Source organism: Sus scrofa, chromosome 10 (assembly GCF_000003025.6).
Source record: "Sus scrofa isolate TJ Tabasco breed Duroc chromosome 10, Sscrofa11.1, whole genome shotgun sequence".
Classification (NCBI taxonomy): Eukaryota; Metazoa; Chordata; class Mammalia; order Artiodactyla; family Suidae; genus Sus; species Sus scrofa.
The window spans coordinates 63,999,987-64,026,719 of record NC_010452.4 but is presented as its reverse complement, the minus strand read 5'-3'; the positions used below and the strand labels follow the sequence as shown (position 1 = coordinate 64,026,719).

The 26,733-nt window shown below is 48.8% G+C and overlaps 1 protein-coding gene across 2 annotated transcripts in view; it reads right to left on the bottom strand.

Annotated features, from left to right (window-relative positions):
* Window positions 1-26,733, bottom strand: part of SFMBT2 (Scm-like with four mbt domains 2) — a 193,835-nt gene that overhangs the window by 44,148 nt on the left and 122,954 nt on the right. For both annotated transcript variants that reach the window (XM_021065007.1, XM_021065006.1), the window contains exons 8-11: window positions 24,737-24,838; window positions 19,692-19,839; window positions 9,797-9,879; window positions 1,968-2,094 (exon numbers count right to left, since the gene is read on the bottom strand). In XM_021065007.1, coding sequence (XP_020920666.1) covers window positions 1,968-2,094; window positions 9,797-9,879; window positions 19,692-19,839; window positions 24,737-24,838 — 460 coding nt within the window. The remainder of the gene's footprint in view (window positions 1-1,967; window positions 2,095-9,796; window positions 9,880-19,691; window positions 19,840-24,736; window positions 24,839-26,733) is intronic.

Here is a 26,733-nt window from a genome sequence, read left to right as displayed (position 1 = left end):
GAACGTTACCGCCTGTGTTTTCAAATTAGCAAATGCAGACAGGGCTCTAATCTCTCAGTAATTAGGCTTCACACAGTACTAGGTAGCAAGTTCAATTTATAGATTCAAAAATCACCAAAGAGATCTTGTTTTACTTTTCTCTCTCTCTCTTTTTAAAATGTTTTGGTTTTTGTTTTTTAGGGCTGCACCTGTGGCCCATGGACACTACCAGGCTAGGGGTCGAATCGGAGATATAGCTGCTGGCCTACACCACAGCCACAGTCAACACTAGACCCAAGCCACATTTGCGACCTACACCACAGTTCACGGCCACACTGGATCCTTAACCCACTGAGGGAAGCCAGGGATGGAAGCCCAAATCCTCAGATACTAGTCAGGTTCTCAACCCACTGGGCCGCAACGGGAACTCCAGAATCTTATTTTTCCACGAGCAGTTGATTCAACTTTACATGCAGCAATAGAAATAAGCTCATGCCCTAATCTGATAGCTGCAGAAATATGACCATGACACCTGTGGTTATATTTTGGCTAATTCCAGGTAGAGGCCTTTCTACTTGAAAATCCATGAGGCAACCAACTTTTTGAGAATTTTCTTTTTATTTCTGATTGATTCTGAAATCCTACACCACAGTAGTGTTTTAGACTATTTTCTGGGAATTAACCACACAAGGCTTTCAGCTAAAATCACTATTCTCTGCCCCTCCAATCTCTTGAATTGTAATATTTCTGAGATGGTGGTAGTTCTATCAAAGAACCTTCAATGCCTTTTCAGCCTTGCTCACTGAGGAAAGAGGATCAAAATACCAGCACCAATTCTATGATCTTCCAAACATTCTATTCCAGTGGTGGTATGAGCATGTCATAAAACTCGAAATCTGCACTAGGAAAGCTAACATTATTTTACTACTCATCTCTAGCATCTTACTCTTTTCCCCTATACATTTGAAATAACTACAAGGTGCTATGGAACTGAAACGCAATCAACTAACAGAGACCCAAAGAATTTTAAATCACAGTAAGATGACAAAACCTTAGAGATCAAGTTCATTTTAATTCTTCCTCATTGAGGAGTTCCTGTCGTGGTGCAGTGGTTAGCGAATCCGACTAGGAACCATGAGGTTGCGGGTTCGGTCCCTGCCCTTGCTCAGTGGGTTAACGATCCGGCGTTGCCGTGAGCTGTGGTGTAGGCTGCAGACGCGGCTCAGATCCCGAGTTGCTGTGGCTCTGGCGTAGGCCAGTGGCTACAGCTCCGATTCGACCCCTAGCCTGGGACCCTCCATATGTCGCGGGAGCAGCCCAAGAAATAACAAAAAGACAAAAAAAAAATAATAATAATAATTCTTCCTCATTGGAACTATAACATCTGAAAAATGCAGTCTATCTAAGCCCACAATCTGATCACGGCTGTGCTTACACACGTGCACTGTTCTGCGAATTATCTACATGCTCCTAAATAAATGAAGCCGCAAAGAACAGTTTAAACATCGTTAAACAAATAAACCTAAATTCCTCCATTGGATATTTGGGGAGAGAGTCATGTCCAGTTACTATTTTAAGGAGAAACCAAACATCTACGAAAGAAACCAAAGTAAAGGGCATGAGTCACATTAAAATGCAAATATATAATTTTATCCTCTTAATAACCAAGACCTCAACTACCAGCTTTAGGGACTCATAGTAATTTAATTGTGACATTAGCTTTTATCATCATAGATGTAAAAAGACCACTGTGTTCCAAACATAATTATCGTGCTAGCATCTCATTTGATGAAATTATTAGTTAAGATGAGAGCCTCTGAATGAATGTATATTTGATTAGTTTCACTTATTTCAGACCGCTGAATAATTTAAGCAGCTGAAATAATAGGAAAGCGGGAGGAGCACCGCCGAGCGGCGCTCAAGTCTGCGCCCCCGCCACGGCCGGGCGGCCCCCGAGCGCAAAACGACCCACTAGCAGCGGGACGTACCTTCCAGGTGGAGCCACATCAGCCGGCCCTTCACACACACCACGGAGGCCACACAGACTTCTCCCGGGTTCCTGGGGTTCACGGCCTCAAGTTTCATGTTCTTTGTGAAACCCCGACTGAATGACGTCTGAAAGACAAAGGGACAGACACTGAGCCGGCGGTACGGCGGCGAGATGAGCGCAGCAGAAATGCACACGCGTGCACGCCCGCACGCGAGCTCGCACACACACACGCACACGCACGCAAGCATGCACACAGACCCGACTGACAGGACAAGCGAGGCCACACGTTTAGTCTTTCCCCACCGAGCACCAGGAAACCTTCTCGCGTGCCTGACAGGTGGCGCAGAAGTGAGAACTCCAGCTGGCACCCGGCAGGTGCCTAACAGCGGCTGAATGGCACTCTCACCCCCCAGTCCCGGGATCCTGCTCCTGCGGCACCATCCCCTCTCCCTCTTGCCCATGCTCCTCACTCAGATTCGAGGGCTTGAGAGGAGGCAGAGCGGGTGTCCACGCGGTCCCCTCCTCCAGCCTCAGGACTGTCCTCCAGCTGTTCTTTTAGGGCGGGTCTGCGGGGGACGAATTCCCAGGTCTCTTTCTTATAAAATGGTGTCAATTTTCCCTTTATTCTTTTTCAAATTTTTCTATTTGTTGTCTTGTGTTATTTCTTCCCTTTATTCTTTTTGTTGGTTTTAATTTACCTTTTAAATTCACCTCAAAAACCTGCAGGGGGAAATTCACCCTTGGGCGCGCGAGCTCTTCTAGGAAGTAGGGCTGCCGGAGGAACACGCACAAGGACGCAATCAAGACCCAGAACGGGGCCCTCAGCCCTAAGCGCCCCTGCACAGGCCCTGGGGCTCCGTCCCTCCCAGACTCCCGACTCCCGGCCCACTGACCTGCTTTCTGTTCCTGTAGTTCCTCAGTTGTCTACACCACCATCCAAGCAGAATCCCACCCTGCGCACCCTTCTGAGTCCGGCTTTTTCACTAAGCAGTCGCACTCGGGTCGGCCGTGCTAACGTGTGGGTCAGACGCTCATTCCACTGACAGCTGAGCAGTGTCTGCAGCTGGTTCATCTCATCCACTTACCAGCTGAAGGGCAGCTGGGCTGTTTCCAGGCTTTGGTAATTATGAATGAAGCCTCTTTAGACAGTCAAGTACCAGTTTTTGTGTGGACGTAAGTATAATCGCCCACTCAGGCTGGCATAGCAAATACCATGGGCTGGGCCCCTGAAACGACAGAAATTTATTGCCTCATGGTTCTGGAGCAAAAAATCCAAGGTCACATCATCCGCGGGGTTAATTTCTTCTAAGGCCTCTCCCCTCGGCTCGAAGACGGCCGTCTTCTCCCTGTGTCTTCGCAGGGTCTTTCCTCCCTGCATGTGGCCTGTGCCCCAACTGTGTCTCATGGGGACACCAGCCATACTGGATTCAGGCCCACCTGTATGATCTCATTTTTCCTCAACTGCTTCTCCCAACGCTCTAACTCCAAGTAGAGGCACCCTTACAGGTGCTGGGAATTGGGACTGCAGAGAGGAATTGGGGGGGGGGGGGGACAAATCCAGCCTATAATACTACGTTCTCATTTTTCTAGAAACAGGATGGCTGAACCCTGCGGTAAAAGCACGTTTCCAAGAGTGCCTGTTTCCCAACACACCGCTCTGCATGCCCACCAGCAGAGGGTGGTGCAGTTTCTGAACAGCCTCACCAGCACCTCGTATTGCTGGTTTTTCAAATTTCAGCCATGACACCAGTGCAGGTCTAGCGGTACCTCACTGTACTTTCAACGTGGATTTTCCCTGCAACCAGTGACATTCCCCATCTTCTCAGGGTTTCTCTGTCCTCTGGAGAATCATCTTTGGCGAATCATCTGTTTCCATCTTCGTTCAAGAAGCACATTTTTGCTAGAATGTGGAATTACAGTTCTCTTCTTTCGGGTCTCAAAAGACAGCAGCTCACTGTCTCTTAGCCTCTGTTGTTTCTGAGAGGTTTGCTGTCATTTAAATTGTCGTTCCTGTATTATGGAATATATCATTTTTCTCTGGATGCTCTGAAGATCTCTCCGTATGTTTGGTTACTGGCAGTCTAACTACGTTGCATCTCTTTGCATTATGGCTCCTTTTTCATGGCATTCCAGACTCATACATTTGGATCTTCCGGCGTCTTTGGTAAATGTGAGGCCGTAACTTAGTTTTTCTTCCGCAGTCTCTGTGGTCACGTCTGCTTCAGTCACCGAGTACCCACGACACGGTGGCTCAGATCCCTGGGACTTTGTTCATCGTTCCCTCCCTATCTTCCATCTCTTTTCTTTCTTTTCTGTTCTTCAGATGAGATAACTTCTATTTTCTTTTTCTTTTTAGGGCCGCACCCATGGCATCATATGGAGGTTCCCAGGCTAGGGGTCAAATCAGAGCTACAGCTGCCGGCCTACCCCACAGCCGCGGCAACGCAGGATCCAAGCTGCCTCTGCAAACTATACCACAGCTCATGGCAACGTCGGATCCCCAACCCACTGAGCGAGGCCAGGGATTGAACCCACGTCCTCAAGGAAGCTAGTTGGATTTGTTTCTGCTGAGCCACGAGGGGAACTCTTGAGAGGACTTCTACTTTCAAGGTCATGAACTCTTTGTTCTGTCAACTCTCTTCTGTTATTAAGCCCTTCCAATGAATTTGCTTATTTGGGATATCGCAGCTTTTTTCATTCTAAAATTTCTCTTTTTTAGGCTTTCTAACTTCTGGCACTTCCTTTTTACCCATCATGAGAATGTTTTCCTTTACCTCCATGGTTCAAAACTTCTAGAGTGTATCAGAACTATCTAGAAAGCTTTTTGGCTGCCCCTCGGCATATGGAGTTCCGAGGCCAGGGATCAGATCTGAGCCGCAGTTGCAGCCTCCTTCACAGCTGCGGCAATGCTGGATCTTTAACCCGCTGCGCTGGGATGGGGACTGAACCTGCATCCCAGCGTTTCAGAGACGCTGCCGATCCCGTTGCGCCACAGCAGGAACTCCTAGAGAGCTTTTTCAAAGACACGGCCTGCTAGGTCTCACCGCAAAGACTGTGATTCAGTTGATCAGAAGTGTGGCCAGAGAATGCGTCTTTCCAACGAGTTCCTGGAGGACGCTAAGGCGCAGGTACAAGGATGACGGTTTTACACCGCTGAGCTTAGCGGTGATGGGGGCTTGGCAAAATTTGTCTGCTAATTCCAACATCTGATCCATGTTGGGTTTGGTCTCTGTTGATTTATCTTTTCTATGGAGAATAATCAGACTGTCCTGTTTCTTCACGCACTGAGCAACTCTGGATTGAAACTGGGTGTTTTAACTGTAAACCATAGAAACTCTGTGTTATGTTATCTTCCTCCCAAGAGTGTCAATTCAGCAAGCAATTAATGTGGCTGGACTCAAACTACATTCTCTGTCTCTTGCGAAGCAGCCCAAATCTCAGTTCAGTTCTTTCATGCTTAGCAAGGCTTCTTGGCGTCTGCGTGGCACAGACATGGTTTAGGGCTCAGCTAAGGATGTAGGCAGCATTTATGCACGTCATTTGTGGGTCTCCCCTCCTGCCTTCCCCTTGTCTGGGTCTTTCCTCACTTTCCAGTAGCTGTTGCCCCAATTCTGTTATCTGGTTCATCAGGCCGGAAATGCCTCGAATTCTACATCCCGTGTTTTCATCATCTCATACGTCGTCAGCTGTGGCCGACGTCAAGCTGAAGTCCGGGAACAGGGGACGATCGCTGCCACTGCTCCTTTCTCCCAGGACTTGCTCCCCCCAGAACCTGCCTGCTCCTGTTCATTCTCCACATCCCCCCCGGCACGAGCGCGACATTCTGTCCTGAGGTCAGAGTTGCCATCTGCAGGGGGACCAATTCAGTATAAGCTCACGCGGCCAATACTGGAAGCAAAGCGCCCTCCTAACATTTTAAAATACATGTAGAATCTTCCCCAATTACCCAGCACTCTAAATTTGTTATCAGACACGACAACACCGTATAAATAGATCTCCTCTGAAACACATAAACCAAGATACACAGACCGCTGTGTGGACATCTCTGTGTGGACTCACGGAAAGACGCCAGGGTCATTCTCATGTACGTGTCTTTTTAGAGAAGCTAAGCTGAAAACGCAATTATGTATTTCTGTTGCCAGAACAAAATTATCCAGTGCATGTTAAGCAACCCATCTGTTCCCTTCCTTAACGTTTCTTTGGAAATAGAAATCAAAGAGATTCCAGGTTGGCTGTTTTTCTGCAAGTCATCCTGCCCCATCCACGCATATTAAGTCCTGAGCTTCTTTTGATGACACAACTCAACAGGCTGCCTAAAAAGCCTCTAAGTAAGTTAAAATACATTTTATCCTACTTAATAAGGAGAAGCTACAACCGCATAACCTATTTTCATCTCAACCTGCTGCCTGAGGGTAATTTATAAAGGATCAATAGCAAAACTGCTACCTGTGAGTTTGTTTTACTAAGCACTGGGCTGTGCCAATCCATCTCAGAACCGCTCTGGACTGTTAACCACCCCAGGGAAACATTCTCGCCAGGCGTCCGCTTCACTCCGCCCTCCGCTACTACGCGGGGGATGTATGATTAAAAAGTGAATTCATGATAAGCGTCCCATCAAACGGTGCCTGGAGCCCGCTAACAACGTTCAGCAAAGTAGCAGTGACGCAATGCCTGTGCCATCAGGCAGATAACGATCCTGTCAATTAAATAAATGGACAGCCAGAGACGGGGGTGGCGGGGGCCAGAGTGGGGGGGAGGCTGTAACAAGTGCATTCCTAATGGACATGCCAGCATTTTCACTGAAATGGATTTCACCTTGGTAGCCCACTCCTGAAAACTCAGAGGCCATCTGGGGATGTGGAGACTTGCTCCACTATCAAGATCCACTTGGCGGGCAGGGGGGTCCCCCTGTGGCTCAGTGGTAATGAATCCAACTAGTATCCACGAGGATGCGGTTCGATCCCTGGCCTCGCTCAGTGGGTTAGGATGCAGCACTGCCATGAGCCCATGGTGCAGGTTGCAGACGCAGCTCGGATCTGGCGTTGCCGTGGCTGTGGTGTAGGCCGGCAGCTGCAGCCCTGATTCAACCTCTAGCCTGGGAACCTCCATATGCTACAGGTGTGGTCCTAGGGGGAAAAAAGTTTTTCTTTAAATCTAGTTGGACTGGACAACTGTCAGCTGCTGGGCACAGAGGACAGATAAAAAGAAGCACAGAAAAAAATGAGTCCCTAAATCAGAAAAAGGGAGGCTTTTCTTCCCAAGACTAAAGAGTCTGGGAAGGACAGTCTCTCGTCTGGGAGAGGGTCTGAGGCTGTGATGAGGAGGGTCCAGGTGAGGCCGGCAGAGGCCCTGACAAGTGACGTCAACATGGCTCAAAGTCTAGGAAGACTTAACACGGCGTCAGAGCCACCAGCTCTGTCCTCACAGTGGCACATGGCACTGCTGTCTCCATCACACCGCCTCGTACACGGCGTTCAGCTCTCCCTGCGCTTCCGAAGCACTCTCTTTGTGAAAGGCAACGTCCGCCGGCAGAGCTTCCCTGGATCACTTAAGGAGCCGATCTCCAGCCCTGCCCCGGATGCGTTTCTGTATTTATGAGCACAAGCTGACTTCGTAATCAACCTACTTAATTGTCCAAAATCGGGCTATGATTGACGGTCTGTATTAAGCCTCTCTCTGTGAAGTCCCTTCTTCCCAACAGAATCCCTGGAGGACAATTTATCAGTGGGACGGCAGCCGATCAGCAGGTCTAGGACCACACGCCCAGAAAGCAAGTCTTCCGTGGGGGTGCGCTGCCCTGTAGTGTCTGGGCGCCCAACTGCAGGACTACGTCTTTCCTGCCAACATAAACACATTAACTTCCACGACCAAATTGTGGTTCAGCATACTAGGCTACACATGTGCCTCATCCTCAAACCCTGTCCGATTCCTAAGGTGGATACAGTTTCAATGAGTAATTTATAGACTATGCAACCAACGCTTATGACTGAGCAAGCACGCACATGCGTGAACCCAGACACACAGACACACAGACACAGACACACACACACACTGTTATTTTACGTGTCACTGTGTCGATAAGCTCTATTTGAACAGGGAGGTGGCTTAAAGGAAGCACAACAGGAAACACTGGAGTGACCTCTTATGCCAGTGATTCAACAAAACATTCAGGGAAATATTTTAAGAGTACATCTGAGGAGCAGTGATGCTCGTATCCCATGATCTTGCCCATGTCACACGCCCAAGCAAGGGCACAGCTGATGGTAGCCCCGGGGACCAGCTGCCCACAAGGTGTCCTCATCCCTCCCAGGGCAGACGCAGGGCAGGGCAGTGGGAGCCCAGCCCGCCCACACTCCTGAGTCTCACTCGGGGCATCACCCAATGAAATGACGCGTCCTCGGCCACAGGTGACTCCAGTGATACGTGTCTGTTCATCTGTCCACGGACCTTGGGGCTGCTTCTGCGTCCTGGCCGTTTGTAAACAGCGCTGCGGTGAACACGGGGTGCGTGCACGTGCCTTTTCAAATTGTGACTTTCTTCCAGATTCACGCCCAGGACTAGGACTGCAGGATCGCAGTGTAACTCTACTTTTAGTTTTTAAAGGAACCGCCCCCCAGTTTTGCGCGGCGGCTGCGCCAGTTTCCATTCCCACCCACAGTGTAGGAGGGGGGTCCTTGCCCTCCACATTCTCCCCGGCGTTTACAGGGGAATTGCTCCTCAGCCGTTCAAAAGACGGAATGACACGCTGCCCTCGGCAGCAACATGGAGGGACCCAGAGGTTATTACACTAAGCGAGAAGTCACACAAAGACGAATACCATTTGATACTGCTAATAGGTGGAATCTAAAAAACGGATACAACGGAACTTACATACAAAACAGACACAGACAAGAGAAACTGAGCTTACCAGTTACCGAAGGGGGTTGGGGGATGGGGGATGAAGGAGGCATTTGGGATTAGCATATGCACACGGCCACATTTAAAGCAGATGACCAACCAGGACCTCTGGGACAGCACAGGGAACCATACTCAACAGGTTGTAACAACTTATAAGGGAAAAGAATCTGAAAATGCATACATTTTATACATATATATAAATACATATTACACTGAACCACTCTGCTGTACACCTGAACCTAACACACAGTAAATCGACCGCAATTAAAAAAAGTAACATGTCTTATGTGTCAGTATGAGGCTATGGTGTCTAGAACGAGGGACACTGTCCCCGGTTCTCTCTCTCTCTCTCTTTTTTTTTTTTTTTTAGGGCCGCACCTGAGTCATAGGGAGGTTCCCAGGCCAGGGGTCCAATTGGAGCTACGGCTGCCAGCCTGCACCACGGCCATGGCAACATCAGATCCGAGACTTATCTGCGACCTACACCACAGCTCACAGCAATGAGCGAGGCCAGGGATCAAATCAGCAACCTCGCGGGTCCTCGTGGGATTCGTTTCTGCGGCGCCACTATGGGAACTCCCCTCCCGGTTCTCTTTTCCTCTGCTCTCGAGGTGGCGACGACAAAGCTGAGAACAGACCCTGCCCGAGGCTCCGCAGAAGAAGACCCACCTCCTAATCAGGAACGCCCTGGACCTTCCACACGTGAGACACAAACTCCCACACGTTAGGAGTGAGTTTGTGACCAGAGCCCAGCATCGCCCTAACTGATGAGCAAGTGGAGGGAGGACGTTTCAAAACCTACAAAAACGTGGAGAATTCCCTGGCACCGGTGGCACCTTCATCCATCCTGTTCAATAATCAGAAAGCAACCGAGACAACGCAGGTGGACCATGTCTGTGATGAAAGGACAGCAAGAACCACGCCGCTTACATTCCTGAAGCAGAAGGGGGGCGCTTCTTCTGTCCCGCGCTGCTTGTGATAATCCGCCCAGTCGAAGTCCTGGCCAGAGTAACCTGAGTGGGACAAAACACAGACAAAACGCGTTAACCCAGCCGCATCGCCGAGGAACGAACAGCGCCAAGGTGCGTCCGTTATTAAAGGAAGAAGCGCTGCACGTACAGGCCCCCCGGAGGGAGAAGAACACAGCAGGTTTTAGGGGGTGAAGTGCAATATTGCGGAAGGTGTAAAGTGGCAAATCCACATAAGATGCACCCACGGCATCAGAATTCGGCGCCTGAAACCAGGGAACTGACCCACGTCAGTGCGTGCAGGTGGCGAGAGCTGCAACGGGGGAGGAGGTTAGCCGAGGGCGCGCACAGCCTTCTGCAGCAATACACGGCAACCCTCGCTTCGACTCTGGGTCCACGTGAACGCCTCGACACCCCGGGGGAAACCTGAGATTTTGCTGGAAAACAACCCTAGAGGGGGAGGATTCGCAACGAGGAACAGACGGGAAAACAAACAGCAAAAAAGGAGCTGAGGTTCTAGCAAGAAAGCCTCCAAAGACACAGGCGGCGGCGAGGCGTAAACCCTCCCTCTTGGGGTGAAGTCCGGGGGCCACGCCTGACATGCTGAGGGAGCTGCCTGAGACTGCTCATTCCTACGGAACTGAATGAAATCCAGGCCTTATTACCAAAGTGGGTTTTTTCCTTTCTTCGTTCCTTTAATTTGGGGGAAGAGCTACACAAGGTTACCCTACAGATGGGTCTCGAGCACCACGACAAGGCACGGGAGAAGTTTAGAGCGTAAAACAAGAAAGGCGTTGCGGGCGTGGTTGAACCCGGGCAGGGAAATTCCTCCTCATGTGGGTGTCACTTGTATTTCCTGTGAACAAGGAAGGCAATGACGATGCAAAACCCGGAACCAGTCGGAATTAACGGAAACTGCAAAATGCCTGATAATCATCATTCGACTGGTTTAAGCATATGTCAAACACAGTCACGAGGGATTTCTAAAGTATATTTTAAACCAAGCCTCCCCTCAATGTCCCTTCCACACGTCATCATAAATTCTACACCTGCAAATTTACTAAAGAAGGGGAATTTTGTTACTAAATCCCCCAGTTGCAGGGAGCCGGCAGAAATTCCGCAAGGAATGAACTCAAGAAACTGCTTGCGTCCTACCTTCACGTGCGCTTGCAAGTACAAGACAGTACACGGCTCGTTAAGGAAGCTCAATCTGCCCCGCTTTTTAAAAGATGAGGTGGGGGTTAGCCAAGAAGGCAGCTGTCTTCCTCTGGCCTGGGGACTGACCCTTGCCCCTCCCCTCGCCTGCCAAGCTTCCCCTCCCCCGCTTCCTCCTGACACAGCCCCATCCTTCTAGAAAGACTGACAGATGCTCCTTACTTTCCCACGAGGAGACAGAATGTCTCAGAGTCTGAGCTGCCATGGTCTTTGGAGCTGGTTTTGACAACGTTCCGCACATCCTGCCACATCCCCTCCCCCCAGCCAGAGGATTCTGGAAGGGACCAGACCAACTTTCTTCTGACCACTTACAAACAAAACAAAACGGGTCTCAGGCAGGGTACTGCAAGTTCCTTTGCAAGTAATAGAATCCTCTACTTCGAGTCATTTCCCTGGGACCGTTTTGGATGAAATCCTTGCACTAATATGGAAGAACAGAAGACTTCACCGAAAGGCAGCACACACCGGGGAGAACTCCCCTCACTATATGAAGGGTGCCCAACCAGGAAGGAGAACCAGATCCGGACCCAGCTCTACCAGGCCTTGGATGAACCAAGGTTAAGTACATTACATCTTCTGCACCTGATTTTCCCGATCTACTAATTCACAAAATACAGATCTGTTGCCTCGCGTGAGTCAGAGCCACTGCTACTGATGACTGCTGCTACTTAGGATTATTTCCTCGCCTCTGTGGTTAATTCACTCCTCGATCTCCCAGGAGAAAAGCGTGACGGCGGATGAAGGGAGGTTATGCAACAGCTCTTGACTGATCAGCTGGACACCAACCGAATCCCCCAACAGAAGGACTGCGTTTGTTTAGGGCTTTGGCCGAGCACTTTGCTGACGTCAGGATCTCCTGCCACTCCCTGTCTCTTCCCTGGACCTTTGTGACTTAGTTTGTGAGCAAAGGAAAATCCTATCAAGATCATGAAGAGAAGGGAGAAACAGAAAAACAAAACAACCAACCTATTGCGATGAAGAGCAAACCAGTGTCTGAAATAACATCACGTTGAGGTATTCTGAATGGTCCACATCGGTTCAGATGGGACTTGCCCGCTCAGAGGTTACCTCTGCTCCTCCTACAGAGAGACATTCTGTTGGGTTTTCTATCACCTTCATAATCATTACCTTCCAATGGACTTCCGCCCACTCCATAAACGCCATGCTCACGGCTTTCTATACCCAACCTCCAAGACTCTACAGGGAGCCATTTTTAATCTGATAATTTCAGGATGTAAACAAGTCTTACTGGGTACCTAAGCACCGCGTAATTACTCTGCGTCTAGAATGTTCTCCTTTCCTTGCACATTTGAACAGCCTTAACTTCTCCTCCTCCTCCTCCTGCTCTTAGGGACCTTTTATTCACTTCATCACTTAAAATTCTTCTCCTTCTGGCTGATAATGAGCTTGCTTTGTGAGGCAGTTTTGTGACAGCTCAGAAAATAACTGCTACATAAAAACAAATTGCTGTGGCTCGTATAATAGAGACAACAGGGGTCAATTATACTCATTAATCAACAAAGACAGAACAAGAAGTACTAAGGCTTAACTGTAGCCAGGAAAGCGCATTTTAAACCCAGGAGGGAGGGAAGTAGCAGAAGGGAAAAGAAAATAAAAGGAAATCAAAACCCCTCTGGCTATTAAAATTTGCAACAAGCTGCCATCTGAGACTGTTGAACCTCCACCACTAGAGTTATTTAAGCCTTAATTAGTGTTTATTCTGCATGAAGTTCCAACTGTTACAGGTCCAAAAGGAAACAGGTCGATGACCCATTTCCTATGATACAAATTAATTGACATAAAACAGCTCCCCTTGCAAACACTGCTATTGGCACTGCAAGTGGACAATTCTTCTGCAAAACAATTTGGCAGTAAAAATGTCCATGAACTTTGACACAACAGTTTCACTTCTGGGAATGCATCCCATAATAGCAGCCTTAAAAACTGATAACATTTGATACACTAAGATTCAAGGCCATTATTATTGATAACTCTGGGGATAACAAAAAAACTACATCCCAGAATAAGGAACAACATGAAACTTATGAGTCCATGGAAAGTTATGGAGGCATGAAACTGCACCTAATTCACTTAAAAAAAAAAAAATCAAGGAAAAAATGATTGCTTTAAGTCTGCTATAAGCATATACAGAACTATCTATTTTACATTAAAATATGCAAAGTAAAAGACCAGGGGAAATTCAAGAAAAACTTACTAAAAAATACCAAAATAATTATCTGGGTGGTGGGACTCCTGGATACTTTTTTCTTCTACCTCTTTGTATTTTTCAGGTTTTCATTAATACCTGTGAATTATGTCAATAATAAAATTTTTTTGAAAGCATAGCTTCTTTGTTCTGTTTTAAAAGGCACTGGTCAATGAATCCAGAAAAACAACAAGACTGCCTCCGCTCAGCCTCTTTCCCGCTGCTCCTTTGCTAACAGAACCCAGACTGTGCCCAGTTACCACAGGAAGTCAGCCTGCCTCAGCACCAGGAAGTGAATCCTGACAACCCCGAGGCAAACCTGGAGACCTCGCGCCCCTTGCACCAGGAAGTGAATCCTGACAACCCCGAGGCAAACCTGGAGACCTCGCGCCCCTCGCACCCGGAAGTGAATCATGACAACCCTGAGGCAAACATGGCAGACCCATGCCCTTTGAACCAGGAAGTGAATCCTGACACTCCTAAGGCAATCAGGGTGGTTTTGCGCCTCTTCCAAGGACTTGGGGTGGGGAGAAAGGCAGGGCTTTAGGAAACATTTCTTTCTCAGAAAATAAAAAGAGAGACCACAGAACTGAAAACTCCTGATCTGTGCTGGGTGGATATGAAAAAAAGGAACAATCTTGGTCAAAAACAGCAAAAGGACGCCCTGTTTGACATCCACCCGAAGGGCAGAACGAAAAGCCGTGATACAAACCCACGGCTGTGAAGACTGCTGGGGAACACGCACCTTTGCGCCCTTCTGGTTGGCACAGGCCAACCCGGCCACGCGCGTCAGGCTCGTTCAGACGTCTGCGTCCAGCCCCGCCATCCTCACTCACGCGCTCGCTCCGCGTGCACTTCCTGAGGGCGCCGTGTGCTACGCGTGCCTCTGTTCCAGCACGACTGCTCACAGCAACGATCAACACGGCAACAAGCCCCTGACGCTCGCAGAGCTCGCATGTCAGTGGGAAGAGACACAACCCACGGGCAGGGACAGGCCGACGGCACAAGTGAGACAGAAGGGCCACAGGGAGGGCCGCGGGAGCAAAGCCTGGAGACGCTGAGATGCTGAGGATGTGACAGTCACGTGACCACTGAGGGGAGGGTGAGTCTGGGGGGACCAGCAACTGCAAAGCCCAGGAGCAAGTCTGGAATGTTCTAGGAAGAGCAAAGAGGCATGTGGGGCTGGAGGAGAAGGGTCTGGAGTGAGAACAGAGAAGTAATTCCATTAAGGGGTGTCCTACAGAAACAACAGGAGAAGTGGGAGCCACAGAGAACTAACAGGAGTGTGTTTCAATCCACAATTTACCTACAAATCATGGAGTTCTTCACCTAAAGTAGGTATTTTAGCAGGACGCATCTTGATAATCAAGGGACGTGGTAGCGGGTTTAAAATAATTAAATAGACACGCAAAGTTATAAACTCCAGGAAACAGAGATCTGAGAGAATATCCACCAGAAGGTGTTTTTCAGGATAGGAATTTCTTCTACTTTTTTTCGGGAAAATTTTAATGAATGCATGTTACATCCGCAATTTGGAAAGGTCTTTATAAAGTGCTAACACTTTCTAAACCAAGGAGAGGCATTTGTTTCCTAATGACTCACTCTAAGTCTCCAGGTGGTTGGACTCTGCTTAGCTGCTGGTGAGAGGACAAAGACAGGCACCTGTCTTACATTCACCTGCTCCGGCAGCTAAGAGAGTGACAGACACCCACGTGGTGAGTGTGACACGGAGGAGAAAGGCAAGGATGGAGGGAGGTGAGGAAAGAAAGCGCTCAGGATCCCGGCCCCCGTCCAGAAGAGCCCAGTGCCCCGGAACGAGCTCATCTGACCCTCCGAGCACATCACATCCTCGAGGTGCTGGGCCGTCGGTGTTCATGGGAAGCTTCGAAAACTTTAAGTTCAATGTCTCTCTGAAAGGAAACACGACACAGGCATCTTCGAAGACCAGCAAACACCAGAACAGAGATGTAGGACTGAGAGACGACAGGACAGAAACCACAGCCTAAGAGCAGGTTCCGAATCCGGCTCTGCCGGGCACCTGCTCCGTGAACTGCTCTCCTTACTGAACGGTCAGCTCTCTGCTCTCAAGCCCCAAGGCTTGCATGGAGCCCCTGCGACTCGGACGGGGGCTTGGCGCTCGATGGATGACACCATGTGGCGTGAGCCCCACAGCCGCCCTGCGAGGTGGCAGCATGGGCGTGTCCATGGCGCAGGCGAGGCTGCGAGACACACGGCCCTCGGGTGCAGAGGCACTAGGTCGCCTCCCGAGCAAGTTTCTCAAGCATCCCCCAGTGAATTTCATGAGTGTCCACCAGTAGCGGACTAAAGCCCTCCTGTCGTCCACGCTGTTTGCTCAAGAGCCCCTCGGCTTTGAAATCCAGCAGCTCCCTCTATATTCTCCACTGACAACCATTTTCAAGTTCTCCTGGATGCAAAGCTTTAAAATTTACATTTATTTCCAACTGAATCATTCTGTTTTTACATTCGTGGAATAATTCAGCAAAAAAGGAAAACACGGTAAAATGACTAAGTCAAGTGAGTACAAATGCCGGCCACTCCAATTTCCTTGTCTTTCAGGTTAAAAATAAATGTTGAATGGTAGAAGATGGCATGAGGAAAAGAATGTGTATGTATGTATGACTGGGTCACTATGCTGTACAGCAGAAATTGATGGAACACTGCAGAGCAACTTGATTCTAACAAAAAAATTTTTAATTAAAAAATAAAAACTGATCATTGATTCAGTTTTTGGAACATGACGGAAAAAAATGTAAGAAAATGAAAAAATATGCATATATGTGAATGACTGGGTCATTGCTGTTCAGCACAAATTGACACAACGTTGTAAATCAACTATACTTTAACCAAAAAATTTTAAAATAAAACTTAAAAAAAAAAAAAGACGGGAACTCACCAAGAAAAGATATTCTACAGCCAAAGACATGAAGAAACCCATCATGTATAATAAATCCTATATACTCTCAGAATTTGAGTTACAAACAACAAACTCACACCGTAACAAAGCAAAGAATGGTGATTCCCCGTGGACATCTGAGACGTGTAATAAACGATCTCAAGAGAAACTGTAAAATCAGCTCTGCTGAAACCACCGCCACCTCTAAGCTTTCGTTCACTGTGATTACAAAGACACATAGACTTTACTACATACGCGATATACAGAAATACATAATCAATAGTCTTACAAAAGGGTAACTGTGCTCAATAAATAAACCTGTCGACTTTGTTATAACCGCAAACACTTGGAACGTTATTCTCTAGAACGGAAATTCTCCAAATGCTCTGCCGTATAGACCAGTCCAGTCCTGACACCCCTCAGTCCCGCGTAAGGCCGACAAAAGGTCCCCAAGTTACTGAGAAGGGTGACTTTTATGAAGCTACCAGTGACAGAAAACAGCAATAAAGATTGGGTCTGGTTATACAGAAGCAGCATTCAATGTGGGATCTTAAGACTGGGGTTTTAAGCCAAGTTTAGTCCCAAGACTTAAAAAATCATGTAACACAACTGAGCTTCGATTTCCCCACGTATATAATGATGAGAGTTGATAAGGTAATCCTTAAGATCCCTTTCAGTTATAAAACCCTCTGCTTGTAACAGTATGTTTATTCTTGAACAGAGCATACATTCACTTAGATCGAAGAGGAAAAAAATAACAAGAAGGTATTCCGGAGTTCCCATTGTGGCTCAGCAGGTTACGAACCCAACTAGTATCCATGAGGATGCGGGTTCGATCCCTGGCCTCACTCTGTGGGTTAAGGATCTGGCGTTGCTGTGGCTGTGGTGTAGGCCGGCAGCTGCAGCTGCAATTCAACGCTCAGCCCAGGAACTTCCATATGCAGCACCTGTGGCTCCAAAAAAAACAAAAAAAAAAAAAAAAAAAGTATTCACGGAGTTCCCGTTGTGGTGCAGTGGTTAACGAATCCGACTAGGAACCATGAGGTTGCGGGTTCCATCCCTGGCCTCACTCAGTGGGTTAAGGATCCGGCATTGCCATGAGCTGTGGTGTAGGTCGCAGACACGGCTCAGATCCTGCGTTGCTGTGGCTGTGGCGTAAGCTGGCAGCTCTAGCTCTGATTCGACCCCAGCCTGGGAACCTCCACATGCCACGGGTGCAGCCCTAAAAAGACGAAAAGACAAAAAAAAAAAAAGCTTTCTGTTAAGTCTCACTCCCATCTGGCCACTGTCTTCACAGCCCACAGCCCACAGGTCAGTCATCGTTTTCCTCGGTTTCTTACATAACCTTCAGAGTCTCTTTAGAGGCACATGTGCCAACACAAGTATATATCCTTATAAACCTCTTCTCTAAAAAAACGGCCTCCGACGACACTCCACTGGGCTCTGGCACCCTCAGCCTATCTTGGAGAGCTTCCTCTACCAGTCCTTAGAGATGTGCCCTGTCCTTTTTCACAGCTGCACAGTTCTCATTATATACACACCCAGTATCTACCACACCATCCCATACGGACGGGCTCTTGGATTTTCCCCAGTCTTTTGCTATTATACATCATACCACAAAAAAAACCCCAAACCCACAAACTTTAATGGCTATTAATCTGTACATTAAGAGTTTAGGAGAAATTTCCAGGAGTGGAATTGCTACGTCAGCGGCTAAACGCATCTGTAGAATTTTGGTAACATTTACCAAACTGCCTTCCATATAGTTTGCACCTACCTGCTCTCTTACCAGCAAGTCTGTGAATCCTGTTTCTCCACATTCCCATCAAGACAGAGCTGCTGCTTCCTCTCTCTTGTGGATCCTACCTCATCTGAGTGACGTGCGCCATTCTAACAGGATCTTAACGGGCGTTTCTCTTATTCGGATGGGTTCACGTTAGGAGCCGTGATTCTCTATTGAGAAGAGTATCTGCTCATATCCAAAAGCCTTTGTCTCTAAGTTACTGGTCTTCCTCTTACTGCTTTATGAGTAAAAACTCTCCGACGTCAAGATAACAGTCCCACAGCCAAGACAGCCCCTAGAAATGACTGGGGAATCAGACTTCTTGAAGGCTTCGAGGGCTTAAGAATGGTTATCACTGAGATGCTCTTACGGGAAGGTACTCATCACCACGACCCAGTATTTGACGAGATGTGACCTAATCTTTGACCAGGGAAGGTAGGCTTCACTCCCAAGAGGGGAAAAACACAGGGGACGATTCACAGCAAGACGATGTGATGTCACTAAATACCGCAAATACTTGGGTGACAGAGAAGAAATGGTAACTGTAGCCAAACATGACATACAGAAAAGCTTAAGACATCAAAAATATGCACTACAATAAACATACCTGTACTGTCATTTCACTGCATGTTTAAGAGTTCAGTTACCTTAACGTAAAACAAATTTTTAACAAGACGCAATGCAATTATCCAAAGAGGCACACCCATTTTCCTAGGAAAGTCTGACGCTATGTGATCAGTCTATTTTCTGAAACATATTTAGAAATTCTAAAGATTCTAATAAACACGACACCTCTGCCATCCATCAGTTAAGCATCCAAAATGCATATAGAAATATTTTTCCTACTTTTTAGCTGTGTAAGGAAACACCCACATAATTTTTAAAAAATTCCTCGATAGACCCTCTTTGACTGGGAACTAATCAGGAATTTGCAAAGTGCAACCCGGCAGCATTTCAGTTATCTAGACACAGGACCGATTCGCATGCATGCCCTGCTGAGAACTTGGGAAGAAACAAAGACGACCCAAGGGCTTCAAACTCTACCACTGGCCCGTTGCCGCAATTTCACAGCAGGAAGACAGCTCTTCCCTACTACCAAGAGGTGGTTCATGACACAGAACCTGCATCGTCATTTTCTTCTTTATGGCTGGGCCCGTGGTATACGGACGTTCTCAGGCCAGGAACTGAATCCAAGCTGCAGCTGTGACCTACGCTGCAGCGGCAGCCATCCCTTCAACCCACTGCTCCAGGGCGGGGATCGAACCCACACCTCCCTGGGGCTGGAGCCGCTGCCGTCGGAATGCAAGGATTCTTACCCACGGAACTGCTGTACCATCATTTAAAGAATTATGAAAATACGTGGATGTGTATCGTGTCTTTGATTCTGCAGCGCGTCCGTGGAGGACCAGCGGTGTTCCTACGTAACAGTCTGGAAAACTAAGCGCACTGATTTGCCTGGTCATCTGTAGGCAGCACAACCTGTACCTAAGTCTCCTCCTAGGGCAGTCACGCAGTCAGAGGCAGGAGCAATGGTTTCTGGGAGAGCCCAGGGCCACACCCCGCACCAGGGGAAGGGGCTGAAACAGACTCCCACGCCACGCTAACCGTGAAACACGCTGTATTTTCACGACATCTAAAATGTTGACAACATCGACGTCTCCGTGTTGACAGGGGCATCCGTGACAGCCCGGCATCCTCCTGCAGGGCACGAACCCTCGACTTTCCCCCAGAATACAAACCTTTGGGAGGTGTGAGACTGACTCCGTTTTTAAGGCACCACTGGACGGGTAAGATCCCCAAAGAATCCGCATGGCACAGCATTGAGAGTTTACTAGGTTCTGGCCTTAGGTCATCGATAGTCACTTGAAAGAAATGACTGTTAAAAACCTGAAAGAAAAGACAGTAGAGCCCGGAGTTAATTCCTCAGGGTCGACATGTAATTTGCTAGTGTGACAGACGGGCCCCCTTCCAAAGGCAGTAAACACATCCCACCCACAGGACTGGCCCTCCCATATCTGTCACGCAGATGGTCCCCCGGCAAAAGTTAGTTGATACTTGTGATCCTATTAGTGGAAAGTAGTTGACTAACTTGAATATATGAGGAGCTCGAGAAGCAAAAGCATTCGTGACTTAATGGAAGCGAACCAACAGCCCGAGCCAGAAGAAAAACAAACTGATAAAGTGAAGACAAATTCCAGCCGGGACGGGTTTTTCAATATCAGCAGCAGGGACCCGCATCCTTACACTGCATCACTCAAGAACCTCCACCCACCGTCCGGCTGAGAGACGTCTGGCCCCACCGTGCGTCCACCCCTCGAGCCACCAGCCCTGCAGCCCAAGAGGAAGCCTCTCTCACCGGCACGTCCTGCCTCAGAGATCCACACCTAGAACAGCCCCTGTGCTGTGCGCCTGTTTCAAGGCGCATCCCCAGCGTGAATGCTGCTGGACCCCTCCCCACGCCCCAGCACCGCATCGGGCGTGCACCTCTGCGCTGAACATCCCCTTCCTGCTGTGCCGGACGCCACGTCCCTCTCTCCCGGCCGACCCCCAGCCCTTTGAGGACAGCCCTATGCTGGTTACGCATCAAGATAGTCCCACAGGAGTTCCCGTCGTGGCACAGTGGTTAACGAATCCGACTAGGAACCATGAGGTTGCGGGTTCGATCCCTGCCCTTGCTCAGTGGGTTGAGGATCCGGCGTTGCCGTGAGCTGTGGTGTAGGTTGCAGACGCGGCTCGGATCCCACGTTGCTGTGGCTCTGGCGTAGGCCGGTGGCTACAGCTCCGATTTGACCCCTAGCCTGGGAACCTACATATGCCGCGGGAGTGGCCCAAGAAATGGCAAAAAGACAAAAAAAAAAAAAAGATATTCCCACAATGCCTAGAAAACGCCAGTACGCAGGAACTGCTCGAGCACGCGTGGAGTGTGATAAATAACACCCACAGGGAAGAGGAGGGGGAACAAGACGGGCTGATGGGAAAAGCAGAGGGCGACCCTTGGGTGGACAGCCACACAGAAACGCGTGACCGGCTTAGAGAGCCCAGCAGGTAACGCAGGCCGGGGCGGGGGCAGATCCCTTTCCCAGTCAACAGACATAAACCGGTGTTTCTGAGAACACTCAAACCCTCTTACTAAGCTACCACTCCTGGCGCCTTCATTTACAAAACGCTTTCTGGCATCGGCCAGGATCAAAGCTAAGCAGGAGAGTGGACACACGTCTGGTCTGCTCGCCGTGAGTTCTAATAAATCGTTAGATGTCTGCTGCCCGAGGGGTGCCTTTGAAAACAGACTTTCGGGAGCCAAGGACAGAGCCGCACCCTCGGGGGCAGGCCGGCCCCGACAGGCGACTTAAACCACGTCTCTGTCCTTCACTCCGATGCCTCAGGGGTTCCTTCCCAATGTCCCCCCGTTCGCCTTAGCGTTCAACACATGACGCACGATAGTAATTTACTTCGGAGGTTGTTACTGTCTGTCTGCGCCCCCAACACCATATAAGCTCTGTAAGAGCAAGGACTCTGTCCACGGTCCCATCTCCCAGAAAGGTGCCTGTGAGTGTTCCGTAAACATTTGTACATTCATGTGATCTAGTCCAATACACACACACACACACACACACGGAGCTGTGAATAAAAATGTGCAATTCCTAGAAAACCAAACCAAACCAAACCAAACAGGAGGCGTTCCCGTTGCGGCCCAGAGGTAATAAACCCAACTGGTATCCATGAGGTCGGTCCCTGGCCTTGCTCAGTGGGTTAAGGATCCAGCGTTGCCGTGAGGTGTGGTGTAGGTCAGATGCAGCTCGGATCCCCTGTTGCTGTGGCTGTGGTGTAGGCCGGCAGCTGCAGCTTTGATTTGCCCCCTAGCCTGAGAACGTCCATATGCGCAATTCTGGAACCAGGATCCCTTCACAAAACCGGAGCCTGGAAGAACAGGCACTAGGGAATTTCGGGAACCCTTTGAAACGCACATTTCCCGGGCACATAATTCAGAGGAAAAGCAAGATTAAGCGTCTTCAAATCCATCAGGTTCATGGTCCCAGTGGCTCAGAAACACCAGTCCACCTGGTCCAGAAGCACAGGCCTCAGGACTAAAGCCCAGAGCAGTCGGGCAACTGGCCCAAGACCACGCGGCTCGGAGCGCGCCGACCTCAAAACAGAACCTGCAACTTCTAATGCCAGGATCCTGTGTCTAAACCGCACGCGTCCCCAGCTGAAACCGTCAGCAGCATGTCCCCGTAACGCCCCCACGGTGCCCCCGGCTGGTCTCTGCACACTGCCTCTTCCACGCGCTTCTCTGACTTCTCATCTATTTGTTATTTATTTCTTCAATGGTTGGGCCACGAAGACAAGCCCCAAGGAGAAGAAAAATGAAATTTTCATGAGGATGAGTAATTAATAGCAGCGTGTTACTGTCTCACACATAATATCTAAAACCTCCTCCGATGTTAAGAGAAATCCACTTAATTATAAAAATCTTCGGCATGAAAACAGTCTAACTCTTCCTGCCACGTGGGTGAGTCTTGCACCTAGAGGGGCGCCGAGCCACGTGTAAGAGGCGGCCGCACGTGGCCAGGAACACAAGGAGAATCTGCCAGACGCAGAACCGCTGAAGCAGGTTACCTTTGGGACGGAGGGTAAGGGAAAGAGAACGCAAAGAAAAACCGCTTCAGCAGCAGAGGAAAGAGCTCCTTGCCTCCACCCCTAATAACATTTACCTAGAAAATTCCTTCGTTCTTGTTTTTTCTTTTTTTTTTTGTTTGTTTGATTTTGCGAAAAATCAAACGTCGGTCCCTGGAAGTCTACCCGAAGCGATAAAGCTCCCTGGGCTGAAACGTCACATCCTAACATTATCCGTGACAATTACTTACTTAGTTTTCTTTTTCAGCCGCCCCCACGGCACATGGAAGTTCCTGGGCCAGGGATCGAGGCAGAGCCACAACTGCAACCTCCACCACAGCTACGGCAACCAATGCCGGATCTTGAACCCACTGCGCCGGGCCGGGGATCGAACCCGATAATAAGCTAGATTGTTAACCCGCTGCACTACAGCTGGGACCTCAGACAACTATTTAAAGATAGAGAAACTGTCTCCCATTGTCAGACTACACCCATCTGCACCTCTGTTTGGTTTATTTGTAAACCCCCAGTGAAGCTGACCCCACAGCCTCCTAGAAAAAGAAGGGGCTGACACGCATCGAGAGAAGGGGTCAGCTGGCATTACCAGAGCACCTGCTATTGGATCAAAGGGAAATTCTGGCCGGGGTTCAACAAGGTATCACTCCTCAGATCGGGGAAAATGTGCAAACCCCCGGAATACACAGTAAACCCCCCAGGCCGTTCCAAATACAAAGGTCATGAATGGATGGTGTGTGAGCAGTGAGAGCATGCATTTCACCCCCAAGATAATCATTCAGAGCCTCAGTCATTATTTGTTCTATGTAATTGTCCTTTAAATAAATTGCTTTAACAGTTATAGAAATAATTTATGTTCATTAAGGCAAAAAATCTTTAGAAAAGAAAAAGACATTTCATTATCACAGCCATTTCCCATATTCTGTCATATTTCATCACCAGAGTATGTCTCAAATTTTGGAAAATCTTGCACACTATCATAAATTTTTTAAAAAGCATGATTCCAATAACTTCAAAACATGAATCACCGGGTCTCTTTCAGGAAAAGGAATTAAAATGGAATTGACTTTTAAACCCCCACGAAACACGTGGAAGGCTGTTCATTAAAACGCATGTTGGCTAAGAATCTCGGTTTGTTAGTTTCTCACACCGTTTGTAAGAGGATATAAATGGTGCATAGATGAATTTAAGGTAGAAACCCATACTTTAGATGTTAGGATAGGTCACTTCATAGAGATTTCTTTGATGAGGAAGGGAAATTGCAATCTTCAAAGACGATCAGACCGTAATGAAAATGTCTTTCCATGACATGGTAACTCCGTTTTATTTATTTATCGATTTATTGATTTATTCATTTTTCCTTTTAGGGCGAATCGACCACAGCCACAGCCAACGTGGGATCCGAGCCGCAACTGCGAGCTACACCACAGCTCACGGCAACCCGAATCCTTAACCCACTGAGAGAGGCCAGGGGTCGAACCCGAGTCCTCATGGATACTAGTCAGGCTCATTACCGCTGAGCCACGGCGGGAACTTCCTCAGTAGCTTTGTTTTAAACTTGTGAATCTTAGCTGGGTGACGTTCCCTGTAGTCACCGAAAGCAGGAGAGAGGAAGGCAGGGAAGGGCTGACCCCCTGGGGGTGGGGATTTGCTTTGCATCGTTTTCAAGTATTTTCAAAACAGAAGCAGATCATATGAACCATGACCGGTGCAGGAAGGACAAGTTACTGTTACAAAGATTACACCTGGCCAACCCATCGGTCCTTTCCCTCAGGTGGCATGGGACAGACAGCGGTTTCAGGGTCACTCCTGGGAGACGGGGGCACCTCGACAGCGGCTGAGTTCCCCACCGTGCACTCACAGTTCCACATCTGAACCCTCGTCCAGGTCACGGCAGGACGGGAGCATCTGCACTCTGTACCATCACAGGACACCTGACCTGCACCCCATCATCACAAGAGGAGCCATCGGACGGGTCTCACGCCATGACATTAGTGACAGAAGGGAGCTGACAACCGCACCAGCCTGGAGAGGAGGCAATTCCTCCTTAGGTGTGCCTGGCGCCTTGACAGATCCCCACATCGGGTTGGCTTGGAATAGAAAGACGTGTGTGCTCCACTTAGAGTGGACGTGAGCGCTGGGGAGGGAGCCTCACCTTGGTCACTGATGCAGGACAGACGTGCGAGGGCTCACTCATATTCACCGCTTCGAGCTTCATCCCAACGGTGAAGAAATGGCTGCGCAAATCTGCGTGGTCCTGAGGGGAAAGGACAAAAACACTGAAATCAGTGGTATCCGGAATTAACTCAGCAACTGTCTGGAGTGACTGAGTCACTGAGTTTTGGTGGGTGCCTGAAATCGGACTGACATAATTAACCCTCCCCATGCTGGATTTCTAATGACGGCAAGAGACCATGCATTTACTTGTCTTCTGCAGGCTAAACTGCTTTCCCAAGGGAAGCAAGCCTTTGTGCTCATGCTGAAATTTATACTAAGCAAACAAACAAACAAAATCACACTGCAGGGCTTTAATCTTCTTCGGGACTGTCTCGGCGGAGTAATAGCGGCAATCAAGTCATCTAAAAAAAGCAAGGGTCAGAGTTTCCTGGTGGTGCTGCAGGTTAGAGATCCAGCATTGTCACTGCAGCAGCTGGGGTGGCTGCTGTGGAGGGTTCAGTCCCTGGCCTGGGAACCTCCGCATGTCCCGGGAACTGCCATCGATCAATCAATCAATCAATCAATCAATCAATCAAACACATGGGGGGCATCCTCAGAAAACGTGGCCTCTTGCTACTGCACTTGCTTTGCAGGCTTCAGTGAGGACCCTGAGGGGACCCAGCCTGTCCCTGTCTTCTGTGTCTAAGAGTATTCAGGGTACCGGTGGCTGTACTTGGCCATGTGGGTACAAAAGACTCCAAAAGGGCCGTGTGCCCTGACTCCTCCGGCCTGATAACAAGGAGCAACACCTCCTGTTCAATCTGTGCCTGGCAGGTTTGTAGACGGGCTCACAGCAACCTCATGTGCACTTTTCTGCCTCCCCAGAAACAAGGTTCAATAACCACTTGGCGACCCAGCAAGAGAGGAGGCGGCCGGACTCCGGATGCCGGCATTTATCTCTTGAAGAGGGAAGGCGCCTCGTAACTCAGCGCCTGTACACACAGCAGTGGATAAATAAACGTACCACAGCCTGTCCCCAAAGAAAGAAGGGCTTCAAGTCAATCCTGCTGTGTGTATCTCAACACATCAACCGGGTAAGACGAGCAAAAATGTCTGGGGGTTTACGACTTTCTCTTATCTGCCAATGTAAAGTGGATTTTTAATTCATCCAAGGATGCCGTCCTGCATGCGGCTCTGAGGATCGTGCAGAGTCGGCGGGGCTGTGTGTGCTCCCCCTGCAGAGGCTGGTCGGTACAGGACAGCAGAGGTCACCGGACCAAAGAACTACCTGTTAAGACTCGCCACCCCGGCACTGCTGTCCCAAAGAAGGTGCAGCACACAAATGCCCATAGAAGCACAAGGACTGTCATTCCTCATGTCACTGCAAGTCTCTGGACCAGTGGATACGCAGTAAATGCTGGTCCGGCTGCAGCACCCAGAGCATCCGGGGCGGGGGTGATGAGCTTCAGACAGGTGATGCACGGTGATGCACTCAGTGAACAGCCGAGCATTTGCTGAGCTCAACGCTCAACGAACACGGATGGATGTGACCAACACTGGTTGAGCTTACAAGCAACACTTTATAAAAATACTCTTAGGTGCAGGAGATGATTGCTTTTTTAAAAAAAAGTACTGAAAACAAAGCATTTATTTTTAAAGGTGGCTCTGAGAAGGAATCAAAAGAAAACAGCAGAGTATGTTAAGGCAAATCAATACTTAACACCCATAATGCCAAGGCACAGCTAGAGACTTCACAAAACCCAAGAAGTGGGGAACCCAAAATGACGGACATCTGAACGAAAAGACGAAAAGGAAAGGTTCCCGGCAGCCACCGACGTGGCCCAGCATCTCACTGTCAGGAACAGAATCACACAAGTGGGTCTTGCAGACACTTTTCCCATTTTAGGCACAAAACCCTTTAATCTTTTGAAAAGAGGAGTGATTCCAAAATTAAGACATACTGAAACTTTGCCTGAACAGACCCAACAGGTTTAT